Source organism: Cibotium barometz, chromosome 34, assembly GCF_041138505.1.
Source record: "Cibotium barometz isolate CiBa-2024 chromosome 34, ASM4113850v1, whole genome shotgun sequence".
In the NCBI taxonomy this organism is placed as follows: Eukaryota; Viridiplantae; Streptophyta; class Polypodiopsida; order Cyatheales; family Cibotiaceae; genus Cibotium; species Cibotium barometz.
The window spans coordinates 14,493,535-14,518,603 of record NC_141079.1 but is presented as its reverse complement, the minus strand read 5'-3'; the positions used below and the strand labels follow the sequence as shown (position 1 = coordinate 14,518,603).

Genomic DNA, 25,069 nt, shown 5'->3' with positions numbered 1-25,069 from the left:
CGATAGCCTTTGCTCTCAGCACTATATCCAACAAAAATACATTTGACAGCTTTGTCATCCAATTTTCTGCGATGTTGCACAGGCACTAATGCATATGCCAGGCAACCAAAAACACGTAAATGGCCAACAGATGGCTTGCGGCCATGCCAAGCCTCATATGGAGTGACAACCTGTAATGCTTTGGTGGGACACCTGTTTAGTACATAAGTGGCACACATGATAGCCTCAAGCCAAAAACCATGTGGTAGACTTTGACTCTTAACCATACATCTTGCCATTTCCATGAGAGACCTGTTTTTTCTCTCAGCCACACCATTTTGCTGTGGTGTATACGGCACTGTACATTGGTGTTTTATCCCACGCTCAGCCAGAAATGCATTAAATTCTGAAGACATATACTCCCCCCCTCGATCTGAACGGAGGGTGCCCATCTTACTTTCTGACACATTTTCAGCCATAACCAAAAACTGTTTGAAGCACAAAAACACTTCGGACTTTGCCTTCAAAGGATATACCCATGCATGCCTGGTAAAATCATCAATGAAAGTCACGAAGTAAAGGTAGTTTCCAAATGATGGAGTTTGCATGGGACCACAAACATCACTGTGAACAAGCTGCAATCTGCGTTCAGCTCTCACTGATCCATCTTTGGGAAAGGAAGCACGCTGCATTTTACCCAATATGCAGCCCTCACAAACATGCTTGACAGGTGCCTCAAGCTTAGGCAAAGAAGACACCATTTCAGATTTCTGCAGGCGCAGCAAACTTGCAAAATTCAGATGACCAAAACGTGCATGCCACAGTTTTGCATTTGAAATAGCCTGCGTATCCATAATAGCACATGCTGAATCCTCTACACATTTGCCATCCATATTGAGCTTATACAGCCCTCGACATAGTGAACCAGATGCTACAATGATGTCACCACAAGAGAGATCATGAACAGTACATCTGTCATCCACAAATTTTACAACCAAACCTGTTTTGGCAAATGCGGAGACTGACAGCAGATTCTTTTTGATCCCTGGCACATACAATGCATCAAAAAGTGTAAAGGTGTTGCCATTTGCAACATTCAGCACAATCTGTCCAACTCCTTTAACGGGATAAGAGGAGTTATTGGCACAAGTGACAGTATTCCCTGTGGGAGCAGACTCAAGGAAAGTGAATAAACTGCGCTGCGAGGTGATATGCTTAGTGGCACCACTGTCAAAGTACCATACATCTGAATCTACTGCAGACATACATGTGTCATGCAAAGATGGGTCATAACTGCACTGCGCATTGAATGCCCATTCTGTATCTAGCACAACATTAGCAGATTCATTGTTAGAAGGAGAGGCATCTGCAACAGCCATACCAGCCTCTTTCTTCTTAGCCTCTTTCGCAGCCAGCTTAGGACACGCTTTGATGACATGATCATTTCCCTTACAGTACTTGCAAAATGTCTTCTGTTTGTCACCCTTCTTCTCATCTTTGTCTTCCTTCTTTGGTTGCGCAGCATTTGCAGATTTCTGCTTACTAGAAGAAAAGCCAGCTTTACCTTTCCCGCTTCTCTGACTAGCACCGAAAGCTTGATCTGCGACACGCATACTATTCCTGTTTTGCCTTGACTGGTCTTCTTGCAGCAAAACAGAAACTAACTCCTCAAATGATAAGGCATTGGGATTGCCTTTCATCATCAAGCGAAGAGTGGAAGCAAAACCCTGATAAGAATCTGGTAGACCATTCAAAACAGTCTGCACAAGTGAACTGTCTGACAGGATTTCATCTGCAGAAATGAGCTGCTCTTTGAAATCCTTGATCTTTGTCAAAAAGCTATCCATAGAATCACCTTCGTTCATATGCTCATTCTCCAACTGTTTTCGGAGATAAGCAACACGAGCCTCATTTCTTGCCTGATACAATGTGGCAAGTACATCCCAAGCATCCTTAGAAGTCCTGCAGGAGCGAATATGTGGGATAATGGTACGTTTGACAGACAGCGCAATCAAGGCATGAGCCTGCGCATCTCTACCATCCCAACGAATCTGCTCTGCTGAAAGTGGTGGTTCCCGAACAGCTGCTACAGCACTTGTGCCTGCACCATCATCAACAGTACCTGTTTCTGATGTGTTTGCAGCATTCCCAGCCACAATAGGACGTGCATCAATACCCTGCACAATATTCCATAACCCCTTTGCTACCAATACATGTCGCATCATATATGCCCACAATGGATAGTTGGTGCCATCCAACTTATCCTCAGCAGCCAACATGCGGAATACATCATTGTTGTCAGCCATGGCCAATGACTGTACTACTAGATGTAAATGCTGTCTGCAAGAGGTAAACCTGTATAAAATCGACCTGTGCTATATAGCACAGCCCAAAACAGACGAATGGGCACCTGTCCTGCAGATTTTAATCTTGACAGAAAATCTGCACAGTAGGACAATTTTGCCTGCGCAGTACTTGGAATGCAAAAACGGAGGGCGAAATGACTTCAGATCAAAATTCTGAAACGACCGAGCCCTACGGGCTCACCCACGGCATATACTAACCTGCAGACGCTCGTGAAACCTCGTTGCAATCGGAGGAGATGAAGCGGCAGGTGCCGGTGATGCTGCCCGGGAGGAGGAAGCCTGCTCTGATACCAATTGTTGGAATTAGGGTTGCAGGAATGCACACACAACTTCAAGAAGATGAGGAAACTTGAGCACAACACAGTAGTGTATTATGAGTGCCAAAAATGAAAGATTACAAGCCCTAGAAGATAATGGGCGTATATACAATGCACGGGGGAAAAAACCTCCTAGTGAGGGAAAAAGTGCCCCGGCGGTCCTAAGTGTGTTCACACACATCACTACTATAATATGGTAACACCCCCACCCCCTACCTCTCTAGGGGACATCCTAAATGGACTCCCCAAAACCTTAACTTCTCTTACGATGATCACCTCCCTCTTGCATCATAGGTCTTAGAAGCAGGCAAGATCCTAGCACCCCCCCTATCAGAGAGAAGTAGTAGAGCAAATGCACCCCCTGTTGACTACCCATTCAACTGGCATGATACTCTTGATAGTACTGACATTGACAAAGCTCCTAAGATCATGGAACAATGACAACAACCCTGCCTTACCCCCAATACCAATAGGATCATTGTAATTGTTGCCTCGATATATGCCTCATCAAGCTTTATCTGGAGTAGAGGTTGAATCAGTGGTCTAGATCTCATCGTCTCGCAAGAGGGACCGTGGGGGATACAGAAGACCACAAGCCAAGGCAACCCCAATAACACACCACCTCATAGGTGAGTAACTAATGTGGTAATGACCCTATGTTCTCTAGGCCAAGTATTGGAAGGAGTACTACTTAGCTCCAAGGTACCTTAGGATCAGTCCTATTTATTTTCCAATTGAATGCAGATGGACATGGGACCTATTCGAGAAAAAGTTGGAGAAGAACCCATAATCTGTTTACTGGATCTTGTTGGCTGACCAGTTGGTCTCAACAGAGAGTCCAGAGTGATACTGTTTTTTGAGAAACAAGAGACTGGATGGAATTTTTGAGTTATGACATCTGTAACCAATAACTGTTTCTCAATGGATTATTTTATATGTTAAAGTTTTAAAGAGGAGTGTGTGCGTATATGTATTCGAAAGCAAAAGTTAAAAAAGGCATTCAATTATAGGTGGGTGAGTAATTGTCTCATTCTACCGATTCCAGTGGTACCCATGGGCCAGATGGAGTTAGACTAGAATCAGTGGAGTTTTAATAATAGGAATACGCTTAGAATTCGAGTAGTTAAATAAAAACCTGAAGAATTTCTCAAATGAGTAGATTAATGGCTGTGCGCCTGACTTCGGCTAGGAAAAAAAGCGTTGATTTCCTCAAATGATTAGATCAACAACTGTGCCTGATTTCGGTTAGAAAAAAAGCGTTAATTTATTCAATCTAAGTCAATGATAGTTTTCCTTCTATCTAGTTTAATCAGATGAAGGATAGTTTAGTCTCTTGATCCCATTAAAAAATTCGTTAAGAAAATCAAAAAGGTAGAATCGCCCCTGTTTTTCGGGTAAAGAAAATTTTTCCAGTTTCGGTATAAGAACGACTACCAGATTAGTCCCGGGCGAGGCCCCGAGTGGGAAACCCTTCCCCGCAGAAGAGAAAGCTACTTCCGTTGTGCTAGCAACCTGGAATCCCCGGTGCATGGAGTGGGCAGAGGGGTCTCACATAGCTGGTACTATCAAAGCGCTGTTGTAAACTTACGAAACAGCACAGCTGAAATTGCGTAAAATTTTAAAGTAAATATGGGAAATAATGTTTTCACTTGTTGTGTTAAGATTATGTTTGAAATCAACTTCATAAATTGAATTGGATTTTTAGATGGATACCCCAAATCTGTCTAGCATTCCTAGACTCTCCCAGAGTCAGGATATGATCACCTTTGCCTTCGAAAATCTCATCAACTCCGTTACTACAACCTGAGAAAGCAGAGTGAGACTCGCTCGTCACTTTGAGGATCTATACTTTCCTGATCCAGTAGAGCGACATCAGCATATGTGGTTCTCTGGAGGGCGAAGTATTCACGTCAATACCAATCAACGACTGAGACTCAGACAAAATATCTCGCTAGCCATGATCTTGATAAGGCTAGGAGTTGTTCATTATGTACAACTCTATAATCATTTACCCTAGAATTTTAGAATTTCTTATCGTATTTTTAGACTTCTTAGCCGCTTTATTCCTAGGAGAAGAATTACAACACCATTAGCAGTGATGAATCGTGTATATCATAGCATGTCTCCATCGCAATATCGCCTTTTTATGCGTACGCTATTGAGGCGGTGACTTTTGGAGCAGCCGAGACGCTCTATGTATATATCAAAAACTTTTGATAATAAATGATGTTTTGCAAAAGATTCCAAATTATTTTTGTGGTTGGGTTAATAAAATTATCAAAGTGAATCTTGTTTTTAAGAATTATGATGGAATATTTATTTGTTTAAGAAATAATCTCAAAAATTAAATAGTCATAAATTTGATAGTTAAATTGACAAAAATATCGTTTTGTCAGAATCATGAGACACGCGGGCCGTGGTAGGCAGCCGGATCCTCTTTTCGATGATAAAGAGTTAGATTCGGACGTTCGTAAAGCCCTGCACCGATCCTAACTTGGTCCCTTCAAGGATGAAGGGGAACTGTTAGGAGAAGTAGTGGAAAAATGGATCGAGGTAATGGAAGAGTATTTTGATGTGACCGGTTATAACGAGAAGAGCAAGATGGATCGAGGCAATGGAAGAGTATTTTGATGTGACCGGTTATAACGAGAAGAACAAGATGGATCAAGGCAAAGGAGGAGTATTTTGATGTGACCGGTTATAATAACGAGAAGAGCAAGATGGCTCTCGCTAGATTGAAAATTGTGGAAACGGCCAAGGTCGCATGGAGGAACCATTGCGAGACAAACTGTCTCGACCGAAATATCCAGACCTGGTTAGATCTTAAAGCTTACCTCAGGAAGAGGTTCTGTCCTTCGGGCTTCCTGGAAACCAAAATGAATGAGTTCTTGGAATTAAAGTAGGATAGCCGGACGATTGAAGAATACCATCAGGCATTTGCCCTTCTCCTAAAATATTCTCCACTTTTGGATGAAGCTGATGGCCAAATTCATTCGAGGGATGAACGAGCCATTGGACACTTTAGTGAAAAATGCCAAACCAGTCTCAATGGCAGAAGTTGTCAGAATGGCAAAGGACTTTGCCAAAGCATTAGTTGTTAAGGTCCTGCCGAAGCCTACACCCTCAAACTTTAAAAGGTTCCAAACCCTGGGAAGTGCTTCAAACTTTCCACCCCCAAAGAGGCAGCAAGGCCCTAATCAGAATCAAGATGCTGGGAAATTCAAAAGTGAAGGAAGACCCTTCAGAACACTTTCTCAAGAGCCCCACCTCTTTCAAGGATTCAGAGGGATAAGCTTAGAAGTGAGAATAGGTGTTTTGAGTGTTAGGGTTTCGGTCACCAACTTAAAGACAGGGAAGTCAAGGACCTATAGTGCAGAGACCAGCCCCTTCATATCCCTCAAATCAGGGTCCGTCTCGCCAAAATCAGGGCAATCCCAAGAGGACTCCAGCTCAACCATCTGCCTCTTTTTAGAGTAATCTTAGAACTCTCTCCCACAATTGGGGTAACCAAAGAGAAAGAGTTTCGCCCCAATCTGCAGGGCAGCCAGAGTAGTTACGATAGCAGAAGTAGTGGAAGAGAAAAGAGGTCAAATTTATGCCGCGATCAAAAACCAAGGGCCAAATGGTCAATTCTCTGTCATCCATGCTCCAGGTGAGTATAAGGGTAAGCCATTTAAGATTTTGATTGATTCAGGCAGTACTCATTCATTTATTTTCCCTGGATGCTTGCGTAAGCTAGTCTTAAAACAGAAATCAGGGAAACCTATGCAAGTTGAATTAGCCAGTGGGAAGATTCTTTTCAATCACCATGAGACAGATCGTATTCAGTTTCATCTAGATGGAAATATAACTGACTGCCAGTTCAGAGTCTTACCTTTGGGAGTTTCAACGGAATCCTTGGAATGGATTGGCTCCACAAAAATCAAGCTGACATTCACTGTCACAATGGAACCATTTCCTTCCGTGACCTTCACAGGAACAAAGTTCAAGGAACTGGAATTTTAGGATCCCCAAATCTGCAACAATTAGTAAAAGCTTCTAGGTTACTGAAAGGACTTAGAAAGAAGCAGCTCATCTATGTTGTCAAAATGAATCCGATAGACACAAAGTTAAAGGTTAAAGAACCAGAATAGTTAAGTGAGTATGATGATTTATTCCCAGTAGAGGTAACTGAGATATCTCCGATTCGGGAAGTAGATTATGAGATAGAATTGACCCCCGGAGCTCAGCCAGTAGCCCAGCGCATGCACAAAATGCCAGTTCCTGAAGCCATTGAACTCAAGGAGGAACAGCTTAGGCAGTTGTTAGGACAAGGATTTGTAAGACCTAGTGTTTCACCTTGGGGAGCACCAGTTCTCTTTTAGAAAAAGAAGGATGAAACGTTAAGACTCTATGTGGATTATAGAGGTTTCAATCAGCTGACAGTTAAGAATAAGTATCCTATCCCCAGAATTGATGAGCTTCTGGACAGGCTAAATGGAAACCAGATCTTCACAAAGATAGATCTCAAATCAGGGTATTACTGGATCAGGATTAATGATCAAGATATCTCAAAAATAGCCATCAATACTCGCTATGGACACTACCCTTTGAGGTAGTAAAACTGATGCTAGTGGTTTTTCCTCGGAGGTGCGCTCATGCAGGAAGGTCATGCAGTGGCTTATGAATCCTGAAAACTCAGAACACATGAGAGAAAATATGCTGTCCACGACCTGAAGCTACTTTCAGTAGTCTATGCCCTGAAAATGTGGAGACATTACCTACTGGGTCGTCAAAGATTCACTTTGATGATAGATAATCAGAGCTTAAAGTGGATCTTCACTCAGAAGGATCTCAACATATGCCAAAGAAGGTGAAAGCAGACCGTGTAGGAATTTGATTTCGAAATCAAGTATCGGCCAGGCAAAGAAAATGTGGTAGCAGATGCCCTCAGCAGAAAAGCCTCCTTGCTTGTAATCACAGTGGTGTCAAATCCATTGATTAATGAAGCAAAAGAGAAGATCATGCGGGATAGATTCTTTGGCCCTATTGCTATCCTACTTATACTTATGTAGGAAAGCAAAACTCCTCAGGAGTTGAACCGAGTTCAAGGGTACATCCTGGATGAAGGAATTATGTATTATAATAGCAGGCTATGCATTCCCAAATGATGAGGGATCCAAGGGTCAAATTCTGAATGAAGCCCATGATAGCCTTATAGCAGGACATCCAGGTTTCATCAAGACCTACATGTCTGTAAAGAAAAGCTTCTTTTGGCCTGGACTAAAAAAGGATGTACTTAATCATGTACGTCAATGCCTGATATGTCAAAAAGTCAAAGCTGAAAGAGTAAAAATGCCTGGGAAGTTACATCCATTAGACATCCCCCAGATGAAGTGCCAATGTATCAGTATGGATTTTATTATTGGAATACCTTCAGTGCAATTAGGTTACAAGTCCATCTTCGTGGTAGTTGACAGACTAACCAAAGTTGCCTATTTGATTCCAGTAAAAGAAACCTACACTACAATGGATGTGGCCAGAGTGTTCCTCAAGGAAATCTTCAAATTGCATGGCCTACCTAGGAGAATAGTAAGTGATCGAGATCCCAAATTCACGTCAAGATTCTGGACTGCATTCTTTGAAGCAATAAGAACTTTCTTGGATCTCAGCACAGCTTACCACCCCGAGACCGATGGTCAAATAGAAAGGGTGAACCAAGTAATCGAAGATATACTTTGGTCATGCTGTAGCAAGGAACCCAAGAAGTGGCTATGCTATCTGCACCTAGTCAAATTCGCCTACAATGCTTCTTATCACCGAAGTATCAAGATGAGCCCTTTCAAATCTTTGTATGGACAAGATTGCCTAACACCATTAACTTGGTCCGACCCATTGAGTAGGATCGAGATATCCAAACAGATACTTGACGACACGAAGAAGCAAATGCAGTCAATCCGCAAGGATATAAAAGCTGCCCACCGGGATAGACAGAAGTAGTATACAGATAAGAAGAGGTCAGACACAAAATTCGAAGAAGCAGATATGGTCTTCATTTGAGTACGTCCCAAAAGAAGTTCTCTATCTCTTGGGAATTACAAGAAGTTATCCCCCAGATACTGTGGACCATATCTGATTACAAAGAAAGTAGGTGATTTAGCTTATGAACTTCTTCTGCCTCCTCATCTCAAAGTACATAATATATTTCATGTCAGCCTACTTAAGAAGTATGTACCGAGCCCGAATCATGTGCTTAATGATGAACTCTTAACTTCTTCAACCCAAGGGTAGATGAAACTCCAACCTGAAGAAATCCTTGATGTTCGAGAGAAGGTTCTTAGGAGGAACAGAATTTTGAGAGAATTAGTCAAATGAAAGTTCTATCTCCTTGAACAGAAGTTTAAAAAGAAATTCCTAAGGTGCATTAGAAATAAATTATAATGTGCACAAAAGACCTTAGCCTAAGGGTCAAGATTTTTTGAAAATTTTAAATTATGGTCCAACTAAGGTTCTTATGGATCAATAAGATAAATCCAAATGTAGGGAGGAGATAAATTGAAGAATAAAAGAAAAACCCCCCAAAAATGAGTAAATGCTCACATAAAATGAAGAGTGGACTAAGGACCAAAGAAAAGAATTAAAAATTTAAATTTTGACACCTCAGATTGGGGATCTCCCCTCATGAAGTAGGCACCTTTTTTTCATCATTATCCCCAATTTTTAATCAATAAAATGAGATATTTTTATCTCTCCTCTCTCTTGTTTCAAAACTAGATCCAAAAAGTAAGGTGAACTGACCCAAAAATGATCAAAATTTGACCAAACTGATCTAAAAAATTCTAAAATCAGTTTGCTTGGTTAGAGGCTCACTTTTTCCTATAAATAAAAGCCTCCCCCTTTGTAAAAGCTTAATGGTGTTTATGCACTGTTACTCTACTCCTGTCCTGAGCCATTTACATTGAATTTCTTAATAATTCAATTGTTTTTGACCTAATCCTCCCCAAAGTGAATTGGTGGCCACTCTTGCTTCAAACAAGAGTAGAACCCTCAATCCCTCAAGCCAAAGGAGAGCTTACAAGCTCCATGTAATCTAATTTTTTTACTTTGTTCATAAATTTTAATAAAAAATCTATGATTTTCTTGATTTTTATGTTTTGTAAATGATTGAATTGAATTCAAATGTTATGCCTTTGAGAAAAGACCACCCCTTTCTCTTCTTTACATTCCAGCCTTTGTTAATCTTAGAAAGATTAACTAAGAGATTAATTAAACTCTTCTTATTGTTTACTCTCTTGAATTTACATAATTATATAGATTTGAGTTCTATAATTCTATATTGGGTTAATTAAGTTAAGTAAAGATAGATAAAAATGAGAAATGGTCAACCATACAAAAGAGGTTATGACAAAATTTTTTAAAATTCTCTGAAAAAAAAAGTTTATTTTTTATATTATTTCAAAAGAGTAATTTTTATCATTTTTACATCTAAAAAAAAATATTAAAATTACTCCATGTACATATTCACCTATGAATATGCATGGATATCACTGATATTAATTATGAAATTGATTTTATGCATAAAAAGATACATGGATATCACTGATATTAATTGGTCTAAGCTATATCACCTTATCTTGGTGATGATATTAAGTTTTTCTAGGTATTTTTTCACAAAATCTCTTACATTTTGTAATTCCATCTTTGCCTCCTTAGTCAAGTGTAGTCTCAATTGTAGTCAAGATACTTTAATTATACGCATTAAGTTGAGTGTAGCCTGTCAATTCTTTAAGTATGCATTAAGTATGTGTTCACCTGTTGCTCTTTCAGCATGTATTTCATCAATTGCATTATTAAAGATTTAAAATACTAAAGCTATGATTAGACCTAAAAACGTAATGAGTTTTATATTTATGTTTGGAAGGAGGATGCTCACATGTTTGATTATCACCCATGAAGGACTTTACCTAAGTATCTTAATCCGTTTGAGTTACATGAACCAACCCATAACAAGATGGATGGTTACATAAAAAAGAAGACATTCATGCCCACGGGCACATAGCTGAGTTAGTAGAATGGGCACATAGCTGAGTTGGTAGAATGGTTGGGCTCTAGTGAGAGGACCCAAGTTTGATGCCATCAAGGTTACGCAACATGGGTATGTGTGTGTTCGAATATATATTGATCTTCCTCACACAAAGACTGGCTATAATGAATATGACCGTGCATAAAACTCTCGTGGAAATCCCAAGGTGCATTGTGTGGAGATTTGCAGGTTTTTTCCTGTGATCGCTGACCCAAACATCAATCGTACATCCACCACGACATCTGGACCCTCCTAGGCTAGAAACATACTAAAATTGTTTTCTCCAGTTTCACCACATCTGGACCCCTCTCAGGCCATAGATGTACATAATTCTTTTCTCCAGTTTACAACGTTTTCAGGGAGTTTAACCTGTTTTTACGGAGTTTACCACGACTATAATTTCTGTCAAAAATATATGTGCATTAGAGAGTTGATTGGGTTGTGTGTGTGTGTGAGAGAGAGAGAGAGAGAGAGCGACGGTCAGCTCCAATCCTCTTGCTGTTTCCAGGGCCAGTCATTCTTCAAAAATTTACTGAACCAAATTGCGGAATCCTTGGGATATCGTTTCAGATCGCGACTGTAATCTACGTAAATCAGCCCGAATCTTTTAGTGTAACCAAGCTGCCATTCAAAGTTGTCTAGCAAAGACCACGCAAAGTAACCTCGCAAATCTGTCCCTTCCCTGAAATTTAACAAACAATTTTAGCCGATTCTTAAAATGGTTACCAAAAGAAAACATATACTAATCACGTAACGCACTTCACCTTATAGCTCGGGCAGCAAACGACAGATAATCTTGATAAAACTTGACTCTCTTTGAATCGTGCAAGAATTCTTCGAGAGATTTTGATGGATTATCTTCATCGTCCATGCCTGCACAATGAGATTTCGATACTACTTTAAAAATCTAACAAGCATGAATGCTTCAAAATCGCCAATTTTAACATCAGAAGTTACCATTTTCAGTTATATAAATTGGGGGGCTGTTGTACCGATCTTTTATCCAATTCAATAATTTCAAAATACCCCAAGGGACAATATACATCCAATAAGAAGCACCCTGACAAGTATCAAGGCAAGAGGAAGTAATCAGTCCAAACAAAGTTTCATAGAATCGACAATGCCAACAAGTACGGTAAGCTGCACCACATTCAAACATGAACACAGCTTTGACACAAGTGTCAGTTTTTATTGACCTTTCAATTAGTAGAAAGAGAAACTTCTGCCTGGAAGCAGATTGCGGGCTTCCTCCATAGCTGGCTGCTCTCGGGGGGACTACATCCTTGGTGGAGGAGGGGGGGAAGGAAGGAAGGAAGGGAGGGAGCGAGGGAGGGAGGGAGGGAGGGGGGGTAGATGATCCCGACCTTTAATGCCAGAGACTGACAACATCCCAAGTGAGAAAGGGACCCACTTTGCTGCTCCATAATCTGAGTTGCCGGAGGATGTGATGGTGTCATTCCAAATGAAATGAATGGTCTACACCAAGACGGCGACCATACATTTCATTTGGAATGAAATGTACCATATGCTCAGACTTAATGTCGTTTTGACCAGCAAGAAGTACGCTTGCTTGCTAAACCTATCAACAATGATCCAAATAGCATCATTGCCTTGCTGCGTACGAGACAAATCCATGATAAAATCCATTGCAATACTCTCCCATGGCTACGAAGGAATAGACAACGGTTGAAGCAAACTTGAAGCCTTTTGCCTATCAAACTTGACCTTCCTGGCATATGATACATGCACATACATATGCCTCAATATTCTTGCACATGCTAGGCCAAAAGAAATAGCGCTCAATCATGCACGTAGTAGGTATGATACCTCTATGTCTTGCATATAGAGAAGCATGGCACTCATCAATGACTCTTTGCCTCATGTTTAACAACACATAGGCAGTTATCCTTCATGAGATACCCCTCTTTGATCACATAAGAAGCATGTGTATGCCCAACCACTAAATCAGTCCATATATGCCCAAAATCAACATCTGTACGGTACAATTCATGCATGGCAGACAGGTCCCCATGTGAGGCAACTAACCCTGCAGCCACATATAGCTTCCAAGACAATGCATTTGCCACCACATTCTTTCCTGGAGTGTGCATAATCTGAAAATGAAACATAGACAAGAATTTTTTCATCCTCATATGCTTCTCCGAAAACTTTGTTTGCATCAAGATTGGGCTTTGATGATCTGTCTTGACCATAAAATCAGCCCCAACTTCCAAGAAGGTAGTGTTTCCAAATAGTCAATGCATAAATTACAGCCAACAAAAAGAGAAGAACTTGGAGCTAGTTGACTTGCAGATAGGAAATAGGGAAAGAGGTGCCAGTTGCCAAATGTGAGATAGGAGGAGAGAGAGCAATCTTGGGAGAGGTTGGTTGGCTTCAAGTGGAAGGGGTCCAACCCCCAAGTGCCAAGGTCTAGATTATAAAACCTTTACAATAAAGAATAAAGATCTAGATTAATACTTACCACTTGTTCACATGCCACAAACCATGTCAGAATACAAGGCATTCACGCGGTTCATGGGTGGGTGTCCCCTACCTATGAACTGGACACGTCATTGCAGGCAATCACACGAAAAGAAGTCACACTAAAACAGTTTCAAGCAGGCAGAGATGTGTGCTTGTGCATTATGCAATGGATATATCTCCCATTCTTGGAACGGGTAAATAGCATGTCTTACCGAGCAAGAAACTCGCTCAATGGAAGCCTAAATTGAGATCCTTGACAATGGGTTCCACGTCCTAACCAACACTATGGGTGACACAGTCTTGGCCTCCCATAAGTGACACGAGTCCTTGCCTCAATACAGGAGACATGAAGCTCTTTGACCTCCCCTACCTTGGCACGAAATAAACAAAAATCATTTGGGCGACCAAATGGTGACACTTAGCTGCTCTAGCTCTTATTGTCTTCTTGGGACCACCACCTTCAGCTGTAGATTTGTCCATATTAGATCCACACCAGGACAGATTTGCAGTTTCCGGCGGCTCTAGCGGAAATAGCCTTGCAGCTGAGCCCCATCGTGGTACAGAGCGCACACGCGTACTTTCCTAGATGGCACTATGGTTTTATGCCCAGTGCCCCTGTGGCCTCCCTAGTGACGTATGTTTCTTTGGCCTTCCGAAGGTGTACTTTGAGCTTCTAGAGAAGAGATGACATCTTGGACAGGCGATACGAGACCCTTCGGATACGACAGCAGCCATGGCGCGAGCAGCAGGAGTCTTCTCCCTCTGATTGGTCATCCCGTCAGGGGAGAACCTTCCCCCATAACCTTATTTCTTGGGGAGGTGGGGGGGCCGGGGGGGTCACCTGCTGCATGCCGGGTGAGGGTGCTCTGATGGCGGCCCTCCGCTTGAGGTGGGACTTTTAGAGCAAGTTGTGTAGCCATGGCTGCGACTGCCTGCCGCTAGAAACAGCACATGGACATAAGCGCGCAATGTGCCCCATCTAAAGCACTAGAAACACTCGCAGGCAGCCCACAGAACTCTGGCCACTGTATCCCTACTCGGAATTGTTATGATGATTTATCATGGGATTCACCTTATGTGAGCCCAAAGGATTCGACAATTGCTTGAACTGCCCCTTAGGTGCCAGAAAGGTCCTCCTCTCATATCTATCGTGCCTCACTAGAACTTGCTTCTTTCCCCCCCCCTTCCCCCCTTTTCGATAAACAGAATGACTGGGTATTTCTGAAAATTGAGAAAGCAAGACTCAGTAAAAGGCCAATGCCCTAAGCTTTCTACAAGGTATTACAAACCCTTGAAGGGGTGATCAAGCCAATCAATGAGGTTGCTTTCCAACTTGCATTGCCTGATCATTGGAAGATAACCTTTCATGTGAGTTTATTGCCGAAATATGTGGGGCTAGAGCTAGAAGAGCCACCGATAAGTTTTCCAAGCAATACCTTGTGAACTTCAAGAACTATTTGCCTATTGATGCAAAATGGGTTGATGAGAAGACTACTTCAAAGATTACCCACACCTTGAGGCGTATTTGGAGGCTTTACAATTGAGGTCAATTGTTTAGAAGCTGGAAAAAATTTCACCATTTGGCCACCAAAGTAGTATTCCCCTATTTCGTGCCAAGGTAAGGGAGCCAAACAAGGTTTGTGTTGCCTATACTGAGGCCACGACTCACATCACCTACGAGAGGCCATGCCTCATGCCACCGGCCACAGCGTGGAATGCACTATTAGGGTTTGCTTTCTATTGAGCCAGTACCTCAAGCCCACCAACCTCTCCCACAATTGCTCTCTCCCTTCCTATCTCACGTTTGGCACAACTGGCGCATCTCTCCCTCCCTCTCTGACTGTAGGACGACTAGCTCCCAAGAGCTTCTCTCTACTACCCGTACTGTACTACCCACTGACTCTGTAATTACATTGTACTTGCTGTACCAACAATACCTAACTCTATACTCGCAGTACTAACAATACCCGCCCATGCACCAAGTGGTATTCCCCTATTTCGTGCCAAGGTAAGGGAGCCCAACGAGGTTTGTGTTGCCCGTACTGAGGCCAAGACTCACATCACCTATGAGAGGCCATGCCTCATGTCACCCGTAGTGTGGCTAGGGACGTGGAATGCACTGTGAGGGTTTGCTTTCCATTAAACCAGTACTGTGCTCGAGAATACCACCTATTTAGAGGTTCATTGCATAATGCATATGCACGCATCTTTGCCAGCTTGAAGCTATTATCGCATGACTTGTTTTCGTGTGTCTACCTACTATGATGTGTCCATTTCACACGCAGGGGACACCCACCCACTGCCCTGTATTTTGACATGGTTTGTGTCATGTGAACAGGTGGCAAGTATTAATCTAGACCTTTATTCTTTATTGTAAAAGTTTTATAACCTTTATTGTTCTCATTCATCAAAGTCAAGCACCGACCCCTGGACAATGCCCAGGGCCAGTAGACCTTTGTGTCGGCACCCCTAACTTGTCGGCACCCTTAGCCATATAAACAATGTGTGAACTATTAAAAGAGGTGGCCACCCCAATTTGAGGTGGACTGCTTAGGACTTGGACCCCTTCCACCTCAAGCCCACCAACCTCTCCCACGATTGCTCTCTCCCCTCCTATCTCATGTTTGGCACAACTGGTGCCTCTCTCCCTATCTCTGCAATGCTAGCTCCCAAGTGCTTCTCTCTACGGCACGTAGAGTACTACCCACTGCACCTGACTATGGAATTGTATTATACTTGCTGTACCAACAATTCCCAACTCTGTACTTGCTGTACTAACAATACCCGACCATGCACCAATTGTACCTGACTATTATACCTCCAAGTGCATGCTGAAACCCTATTTTACTTGCAAGTACATTCTAAAACCCTAATCATGCTTGCAAGTACAAGCTAAAACCTTATTATACTTGCAAGTACATGTTGATAAAAACTATTGTACCAACAAGTACATGCTGAAAACCTTACTGTACTAGCAAGTACCTGCTGAATATCATCCTATATCTACAATACCAGATGTATGTGCTGTGAACCGGCACCAAGTGGTACCTGCTAAACATCATCCTATAACTACAATACCAAATGTGTGTGTTGTGAACCGGTACCAAGTGTACCTATTTGAGTACCTATTATTGACACCGCATACCAATACATGTTCGCGTACCTGTTGTAAATGTTTGTATACTCATACCAAGAAGGCTTGAGCCACGGTCTTTGCGAGGATGCGAGCCAAGCTCTAGTACGAGAGCGCCTCTTTGTGCGTGGTCTTAGAACGACAATTTCACATGCACATCCCTCTAGGTGTATGAGATTGGTCGCCAAGTTACTTGGACTCATTCAACGAGTCCGACATCAACAATCTACATTGACACACTTTTTTTTAGGCAACTTGTCTTCATACTTACATTGGATTATCAGGCAAGATAGCCCTTGGAACTTTGTCTACATTAAATACTTCGATAATATACTTCATACATTGCATTGGATTATCAGGCAAGATAGCCCTTGGAACTTTGTCTAGATTAAATACTTCGATAATATACTTCAGTATTAAGGATAGGGGGTGGGCCCCAGTGGTGGTGTGCGGTGCAGTGCTTATCTCTTTTGCAAATTATCTTCTGCAATGATGTATCATTCAGTTGTTTTGTGCAATGTGGCTTTTACATAATAAGTGTTGACTTGGGTGTTGTTCATGAGACTGTGCCCAAGGACGTTCACACCTAGCTAGTGTAGTTACACTCCATCGAGGAAAGGAGAGACTGCCATGGAGTCCCCCGAAGTTGGGAACCAAGGGCCTCTCGCAAATGCCAAATGAGTGCCAAATAAAGGTAATTCATTAGCAAACAGAACACAAGAGGGAGCAAAGGAGAGGGCCGCCCAAGGGGGAGAGGTGGCAAATGCTGAAAGGCCGTGGAAAAAGGTAAGGGGGCGGGGGGGAATCTGGATGGGAGGCAAATAATGGGAGAAGGCAGGCTGAAGAGGAAAACAGGACAAGTGTGAAAGGGGACAAATGAAGGAAGACAAGTGTGATAGTTCGCATCATAGAGCCTCCCTAACTGGGAAGAGAGAATGCATGAAAGACGCCGAACTTGTTCCATGGAGAAGAAGCAGCAAGTAAAATAAAGGAAGCTCCTTGAAGCACGCAAAAACAAAAACCATCAAAACAGCTTGTCCCTACGTAGAGGGATGAGACCTATGAATATGCTTTTGGAGCTCCTTGAAGCACGCAAAAACAGAAACCATCAAACAGCTTGTCCCTACGTAGAGGGATGAGACCTATGAATATGCTTTTGGAGCTGTATGGGGGCATTCCAAGGATGGCATTTGAGTCTTCTGGACAGCTTGCACAGGAGGGCTACAACACGCCTTGATACTCGCAAATCATCAGCTAGTTCGACATGCGTGGCGCCTCTCCCCTTTTGAGGGCAGCTTGAACTCCACATTCTTGAATCTATCCTGGCAACATCACCCGCCTGTACGTGACCTAGCTTCACACGATTAGACATGGGTGTCCCTACTAGAGCTTTCCACAAAGCTCCAATTTTACACACTGCACTTCCTGAGGGGATGGCTTCATTGAGGCCATAGTCACAGGAAACGGCCCTTTCAATCCTTAGAAACGTGTCTCCGTTTCAAGACCCCATCTGTTTCCATGGCAATTTCTTGTTTCTCAAGTGATATTGTCATAGAAAATGCCCTTAAAAACTAGTTTCCTCGTTTCCGTTCCCGTTTCTCGTTTTTGGTGACTATGCTTGAGGCACCAGAGTATCTCCACAAACACACGTTGCTTGAGAAGAGGATTGCCATCAGCCGATTGAGTGTGTCCTCCGACCACCTTTGGATTAAGACCGCCTCGGATTGAGTCTGGGAGAGTTGAGGGCATCCCAAGGGAGGCACGGGTACGCAGTTCATGCAAGACTGGGGAGATTGAGATGGAGGAGCATTATGTATGCAGATGTCCAATCTACTACGAGGAGATACGAGGGAGATTTCATTGCCGCCTCTGAGATGATTCTGGCAGCCTGTTACGAGTGATGCAGTAATGAGATCAAAGATGTTTGGGCTTTGTCGTCATCGCGCGACTCTTCTGATGAAGGGAGACAGGATCAGCAGGACCTCTCAGACCTCCAATAAAGACTTTTTTGAGTCAACAACAGCGACCACCACCTAGGCTCGCCCGGAACAGAGCACACGCCAATGATCCGCACCCCAGGAGTACCACAGAGAGGGTGTAGTCTCTAAAGAGAGCCAAATGTCCCCGACCCCAGAGAACTAGACCCTTCACCCACCAGCGGCATCTTCAAACACCATTGAGATGTCGTGGCATAAAAGGGTTTTAGAGGATCACAACACTGTGATAACGAGCTTTACTACCCTTGATAGAAGTCGCCATCACCTTGTGTAGCCAAATACAAAAATCATGCTTGTTTTCTTATGGAAAGAACATCATGATGCAGAAAACATGTATTAAAACCCCAGACTTGCGTATAGACATTACTAACCTTGTCACCAATGGGTTTTCCATCAACCTCGGCTGCAATAGAAAAAAGAATCACATCATCATTAAAATTGAGCTGCACGTAGCTGTGCGACATGGTGTCTGTCACACTGATGACAAAGGTACGAACTCACATAGCCTCGTTGTGTTGCTATCTTCTGGCCAGCCTCTTAAAAGACTTGGTGTTGAAGATGGAATTGCAGGTGTAACATATCTGGTAGTGTAATGATTTAATCCAATAAAATCCAGTGACCCATGCAGTAAGTTAACTTCTTCTCTAGAAAACCGTGGAAGGCGATCACGAACCGCAATTCGCATCGAATCCGGATAGTCACCAAAAAAAATAGGATCTAGAAACCTGCAAAGAGTCACAGTGAACATGTAAATCTCTTGCTACCTTTCAAAACTGGGGACATGAACACCATATCAAAACTGCAAGCTGAATTGTGTTCAATTAGTGCACATCATCAGTAAGAACCAACTAAGCGATGTGTCTCGGGTGATGCAGAGAAAGAATTGACGACCAGCAAACAATAAATCACGATACTTGGCTTGGTGTTGACTTTCATGTATGGTGATACAGTCAAAAATTAATAGTCGGCTTTATGTACTTTGGAGAATTCTAAGGTCCCAAAAAAAAAATACATGACATCCTAAACAAAGCCACCTGATTTATGATTTTTCAAGTCACAAGCACGAACCCCAGCTGTATGGCCATTCATCACCTACATGCTTCAGCAACAGACCAATAATTTTATATTTCTTGTTGAACGATTATAACTGAACAGTGAGTATGCTAATACCTATACAGCCCTTGTCCTCCCACATAGTAAAACAACACTCCACAAACACATTTAAGTACCAAATTAAAAGGGCAAACCAAAAGCTCACCAACCAAGCTGGAACTCTAGGTGCCTTTGAGCTGCTTCTTTGTCCTCCTGTGAGCTTGTCAAGGGTTCTCCCCATTCGGAATCAAGTGCAATGCCTATTTTTCCACCTTGTTGAGCCTAAACAAAAGAAATACTCTTACATTCTGAGAAGAAAACTGCTGTGTATACACAAACAGTGCAATCACTCAAAATGAAAAAGTAAAGTACGGTGGCCACTTTTTTAACTTGTGCACACAACGGGCTAGCTGCGCAAGGTTTGAACCGGGCACAAAAATTATCCATGACTGGAATCTAAAATAAATAAGAAGAAGCACTGGCATGATAGCCCACTATTGGCTCAGCAACGACGGGCCTTTCCAGTTACCTCCTCTGCTAAGATGTTTCACTAAGCTCTTTTGTGGCCCGAGGACTAAGAAACATAAAAAAACCTAGGGAGCTCAAATCCGCCACAAGCATCATGAAATTTTCCATTTTTGAGAGTAGGGAGTAAGCAGAGTTCTCGACTCAAAAAGCCAAGCCAGGCGCTGGAATCTAAAACTTCAAAAAATGAATGCACAGCTATCCTGAATAACAAACGATTCAAGGCCATTTATGTTGGTTCCTTAAAGAGCGGGTGGGAGGCCCAGAAAGAGTCTTGTCGTGAAGTCCTTTGGAGAGGGCTTCGTCGTCCTTGAGTAGTAAACTAGAATGAAAGCAGATGGTTAAGCTTCAAAGAGAAGAGCGTTAAAGAAAGAAGTGCACTCTAGATGAAAAGAAAAGAAGAGCACTCACTCAGTCACAATAGAATTTCACATATTGAAGCAACATCAAAACCGGGGGAGGCCCTTGACAAGACAATTTTAGAGAGTAAGGCTGCTGACTGCTAACCTATGGATTAGCTTTGCCAAGTAAGTAGATTTCTCTCTCTCTCTCTCTCTCTCTCTCTCTCTCTCTCTCGTATACACACACCACTTGAATAACAAGGACACATACATACCCTGAACTTCCGATTGTAGACATCCACAGCTGCAGCGTGAGCTAAGAGCGCATTATGTGCTGTGACATACGGCTCCCTTGAAGAGTCTCCCTCTAAAGACCGACTCCTGTCTGAGCTCCTCCCCGGAGCGTGAATGCCCAAGCCATACCCAAACAATGAGAATCGTAGGGGCTCATTGAGGGTTATCCAGTGTTTCACTCTGTCTCCAAATGCAGCAAAACATGCTTCCGCGTATGATGCGAAGTGTTTTCTGGGTAAACAAAGTTCAAAACGTGGCAACTTTTCAGCTTTGGTCCAACATCAATTAGCTAATACGCTTTGCTTGCCGCTACTCCGGCAGATACTCACGCTATCTCTGGACTGAGCCAACCTCCAATTGCCTCGTGTACACCTTGAGGGAGGTCCCAATGATATAGAGTAGCAAAAGGCTTGATTCCTGAAACAGAGGAATACGCATAGCTAACGGTCCTTGGCAGGATCCATCCTATGATAGAGACTGACTCCATACATAATCACGCGTACCTTTGTTAATCAGAGCGTCGATGAGAGCGTTGTAGTATGCTATGCCTTCCTCATTGACTGAACCACTAAGTACTCCCTCTGCACAGCCACCATTCACACCATGCTCTGAGCCCAGTATGCTGGACTGAAAGAAAAGAAAATATGAACATCGGCGAGTTGCTCTGCTCACCGGGGAATATGCGAGACCAGGAGATCGAAAATCGATACGCATCGAAGCCCATTTGTGCCAACAAATCTACATCTTCCTGCGTTGCAACATTCATTTCCACAATCGTAAGCTATAATAAGCTGCAACTCTTCAGCCTAGCGCCCACCCTCGAAATTCCTCCACATCATCACCTCATAGCGATGGTACTGGTCGCAAGCAACGTCCCCAGTGCTTCCATCGCCTATCTTGCCTGCATCCACACACCATTTCAGCAGCCGCCGGGGAGAACAATCGACCTTGCCATCTCTCATATTTTACTTTGCTTCCACACACACACACACACACACATTCTTCTTGTGGAAATAAAACAAACAGAGAAATCCCGACTCAAACAAGATTGACCTGGCCGTCGTGTAAACGTGTCCCAAATGCTGGGACCTCTGCCTCCCTCACAAGCGCCTCCTTCTACCTGGTCACACCACGATATAGAGTAACGATCACTGAGGGACATTAACATGCCTCAGCTTGTCTCACCACGATATACAGTAACGATCACTGAGGGACATTAACATGCCTCAGCTTCTCTCTCTCTCTCTCTCTCTCTCTCTCTCTCTCTCTCTCTTGCAGGCTTTGGATACGTGCCTGGTAAGCGGCAGTCGCAGCGCCAAAAATGAAGCCTTCTGGAAAGTCGAATTTACGCACCTCCTTCTGCTTGATGGAGTCCTGTAGAGAGCAAAGGACAACATCCGCCGATAACTGGGCGCCTTCAGGAGGGGCCATGGTGAGATCCTACGCTGGCTTCCACACAGCAAAGCGCTACTGTGCAAGGAGTGCGGGATGCAAGCTCGCTCTCTCGCGGAAAAGGCGATGTAGCAAGGCAGCAGAGCTTAGTTTGGGAGAAATTTCATGATTCAAATGCTGCAGCACAGCTGGCTCGGCCTGGGCTGTAGCTAGGATTCGTCGGCAGCAGGCGAAGAGGACAGAAAAGAGGGAGTAGTGTCAATTGAGACAGCGTCAGGAAGAGGCGCGTGGTATATATAATAGGAAGGATGCAAGACAAAGCTGGTGTGGTGGTAGTTGAAGAAAGCAGCGGCGGTGGCAGTGGGAAGTTGTGTGTAGGTGCTGGTGTAGGTTGGTGACATTGATTACATCTCCTAAGGTGTTGTATACTACTAACTTATGGGGCGACGGATGCTATGGTTTTGGTTGATGGGCGGATAACTCCCCAGGCCCCCCAGCGCACATACTGCCTCATTATGGATTACATAGGGCCTGGCCTCGCTACAAAAAACGACACTCCATAGGGTTTATGTATATTTTTTCCCTTTAAATTTTAATTTCATCCATTTTTTTTCAAAAAAAGTCTAGAACATATGGGATCTCTCTCAAGCAGGATAGAAAAGAGCTCCAACAAATCAGGGCAAAGTTCACACTGCAACAAAGTGAGATTTAGGTTCCAAGCTCAATTCTTGTTGAGATGTTGAGGTGGAAAAGAAGTGGTATTCTAAAGCATACAATGAAGACTCCTGGTTTTAGGTTTGGAGCTAGTTTAATGGGGCTAAACTGAATAGAATCAATACAAAGACATTATATGAAGAAATGTGTAAAGGGGAAGAATCAGGTGGGATGGGAACCAGGGATGCCCTCATGCACGTTTTTGGCCATTTTGAACATAATTAACTTACAAATTTTTGGGAGCGACATCAAAAATTACATTAAGAAGCTCAAAAGTGGGTGATTATGGAAAAAGACCGTCAGTTTTGATGGGCAAGGCTGCACGTCAAAAAGCAACCTCGATGGGAACATTTGGAAAAAAAGGTGGAATATGATATGGGATGCTCTGATCCTAGTGAAAGCCCAAGTGTTTTTGTGGAGAGTCTATCTTCTAGCTCTACCTTTCCTGGGTTCAAGCTTCTCCTAAGGAATTTTAGTGCTGGAACATGCCCCAGCAGATGCAAAGCTGCTATTGAGGAAGGGAGGCATGCTTTTTGGGAATGCCTTGCTTTAAGGGGATTTTGGGGGAAAGTAGGTAGATGGGTAGAGGACAATTTAGGGGTGAGAGGGTCTTGGTGGGACTGGTTATTGAGTCATAAGATAAGGCTTTAAGCCTATGAAGCATTGTACTTGGTGAAGGATTTACATCATCATTATCGTTTGGCTGAAAATAAATGTGTTTACATATAAAGTTGGCACCCTTTGTATAGATCGAGGGAGGGTGCATATGTAGAAGGAGTTTCATGTATATATAGCTAAAGTGGCATGAAATATCAATGCATAATACCTTATACACCTTAGTAAAATTGTGTGGCGAAAGGAAGGATAGATCTCGCATGGGAGATGGCACGTTGCATGGTTAAAGACCAAGATTTGCCTCATAGAGGTAGTTATGTGTGCCACTTTCTTATGTGCTAGATAAGTGGCCCACCCACCAACAAGGCCTTGTAGACAATTACCCCTTACGAAGCTTGGGGAATGGCAGGAAGCCCTCTTAGGGTACTCTCACTCGGACTATTGTAAATAGAATTTAAGATAGTTTTTGGGTTATCGTTTTATACGTTGATAACATTCTACTCTCACAGGCCCTAATGAGGAGAAGATTTCAACATTCAAGGTTGAATCACATGTGTCAGTTGACGTATCAGATTTGGGCTCTTTACATTATTATTTAGGCATGTAATTTATATACTATGATGATGGTATTGTGATGTTATAGTTAAAGTACATACATAGGCTGCTTCCATACTATGATGATGGTATTGTGATGTTATAGTCAAAGTACATACACAGGTTGTTTACATGGTTTGGTCTTGAAGACAGTAAGCTTGTTTGTTACACTAGTAGAGATAGGTTCTTAGCTTAGTCTCTAGGATCCAGGTGAGGTGATCCATTTGATGCATCACTTTGTCAGCAGGCTATTGGGTGCCTTATCTTTCTATGTAATACAAGGCCAAATATTCAATTTGGGGTCTCCTAAATGAGCAGGTTTATGTACAATCCCAGAAGCAAGCATTGGCAAGCTGCAAAGCAAGTATTCAGATACTTATAGGGTACTTTGTTGTTGATTGACTTTCAATGGTGTTTTGCTCCTTCGCGAAAGGAATAAGAAGGGCTAGTTAATAAATGAAAAGGTCATTGGTTTATTTGGAATTCCTAACGGGTTCTGGAGGATGGGTTTTTTTGCGAATGATTGCATTTTTATATTTGTGTGAGTTGTGATTTTTATCACTTCTAGGTAGGCCATATGTGTGACTCCCTCGTGTTTTTTTTTTTTGGACTACCACCTTATGAGAAACAAGTTCTTGTGACTACTCTCCTTTTTGAGAGAATAGGTTCTTATATCTGCTGCGTAGCTTCTGCACTTACGCTTCACATCTAAAGGGGTAAAAAGAGCATTGTGAGTTTGTCTTTGATGCGCTCTAAGTCTCCATGTTGCAGACGTGGAAATTGATTCTTGGATTTTTGGCTCAAATGTTGTCGAGGCAGTAGATAAGACTGCTAGGTTGGTCACCATTGGGGTTGCTTGAACACAAGCTCTTGTGTAGGTGCCTCTTGTGTAGGTGTGTATGAGAGTGGTTGAGTGACTTGCTTGGTGTTGCTTGGGTTTCCATTCTTGTCGAACTTTAGGTGGAGCTGTTAGGGTTAAAGTTGATAGTAGCGAGGTTGTCTTCACTTTGTTCGATTTTGGTAACCATATGAAGGGATCACTATCATAATACTCTTGTTGTTGAAGCACATGTACATGTACATGTGCTTGTACATGTACATGCACACATCTTTGATGAACTTTATAAATTGGTGGATGGCATTGGTGGTGATGAGGCTTCTTCC

At 42.7% G+C, this 25,069-nt stretch overlaps 1 protein-coding gene across 1 annotated transcript; it reads right to left on the bottom strand.

The window, feature by feature from the left end:
• Positions 1-10,783: 10,783 nt before the first annotated feature.
• On the bottom strand, positions 10,784-22,524 carry LOC147618734 (beta-glucosidase 4-like). Its single transcript, XM_086773774.1, has 13 exons — positions 21,880-22,524; positions 21,644-21,706; positions 21,433-21,491; positions 21,263-21,338; positions 21,094-21,171; positions 20,920-21,007; positions 20,572-20,821; positions 19,597-19,712; positions 18,840-19,063; positions 18,710-18,741; positions 11,682-11,784; positions 11,489-11,597; positions 10,784-11,406 (listed from the first exon to the last, which is right to left on the bottom strand). The coding sequence occupies exons 1-13, from the start codon at positions 22,019-22,021 to the stop codon at positions 11,205-11,207; spliced, it is 1,542 nt and encodes a 513-aa protein (XP_086629900.1). The 5' UTR covers positions 22,022-22,524; the 3' UTR covers positions 10,784-11,204.
• Between the last annotated feature and the right edge of the window lie 2,545 nt (positions 22,525-25,069).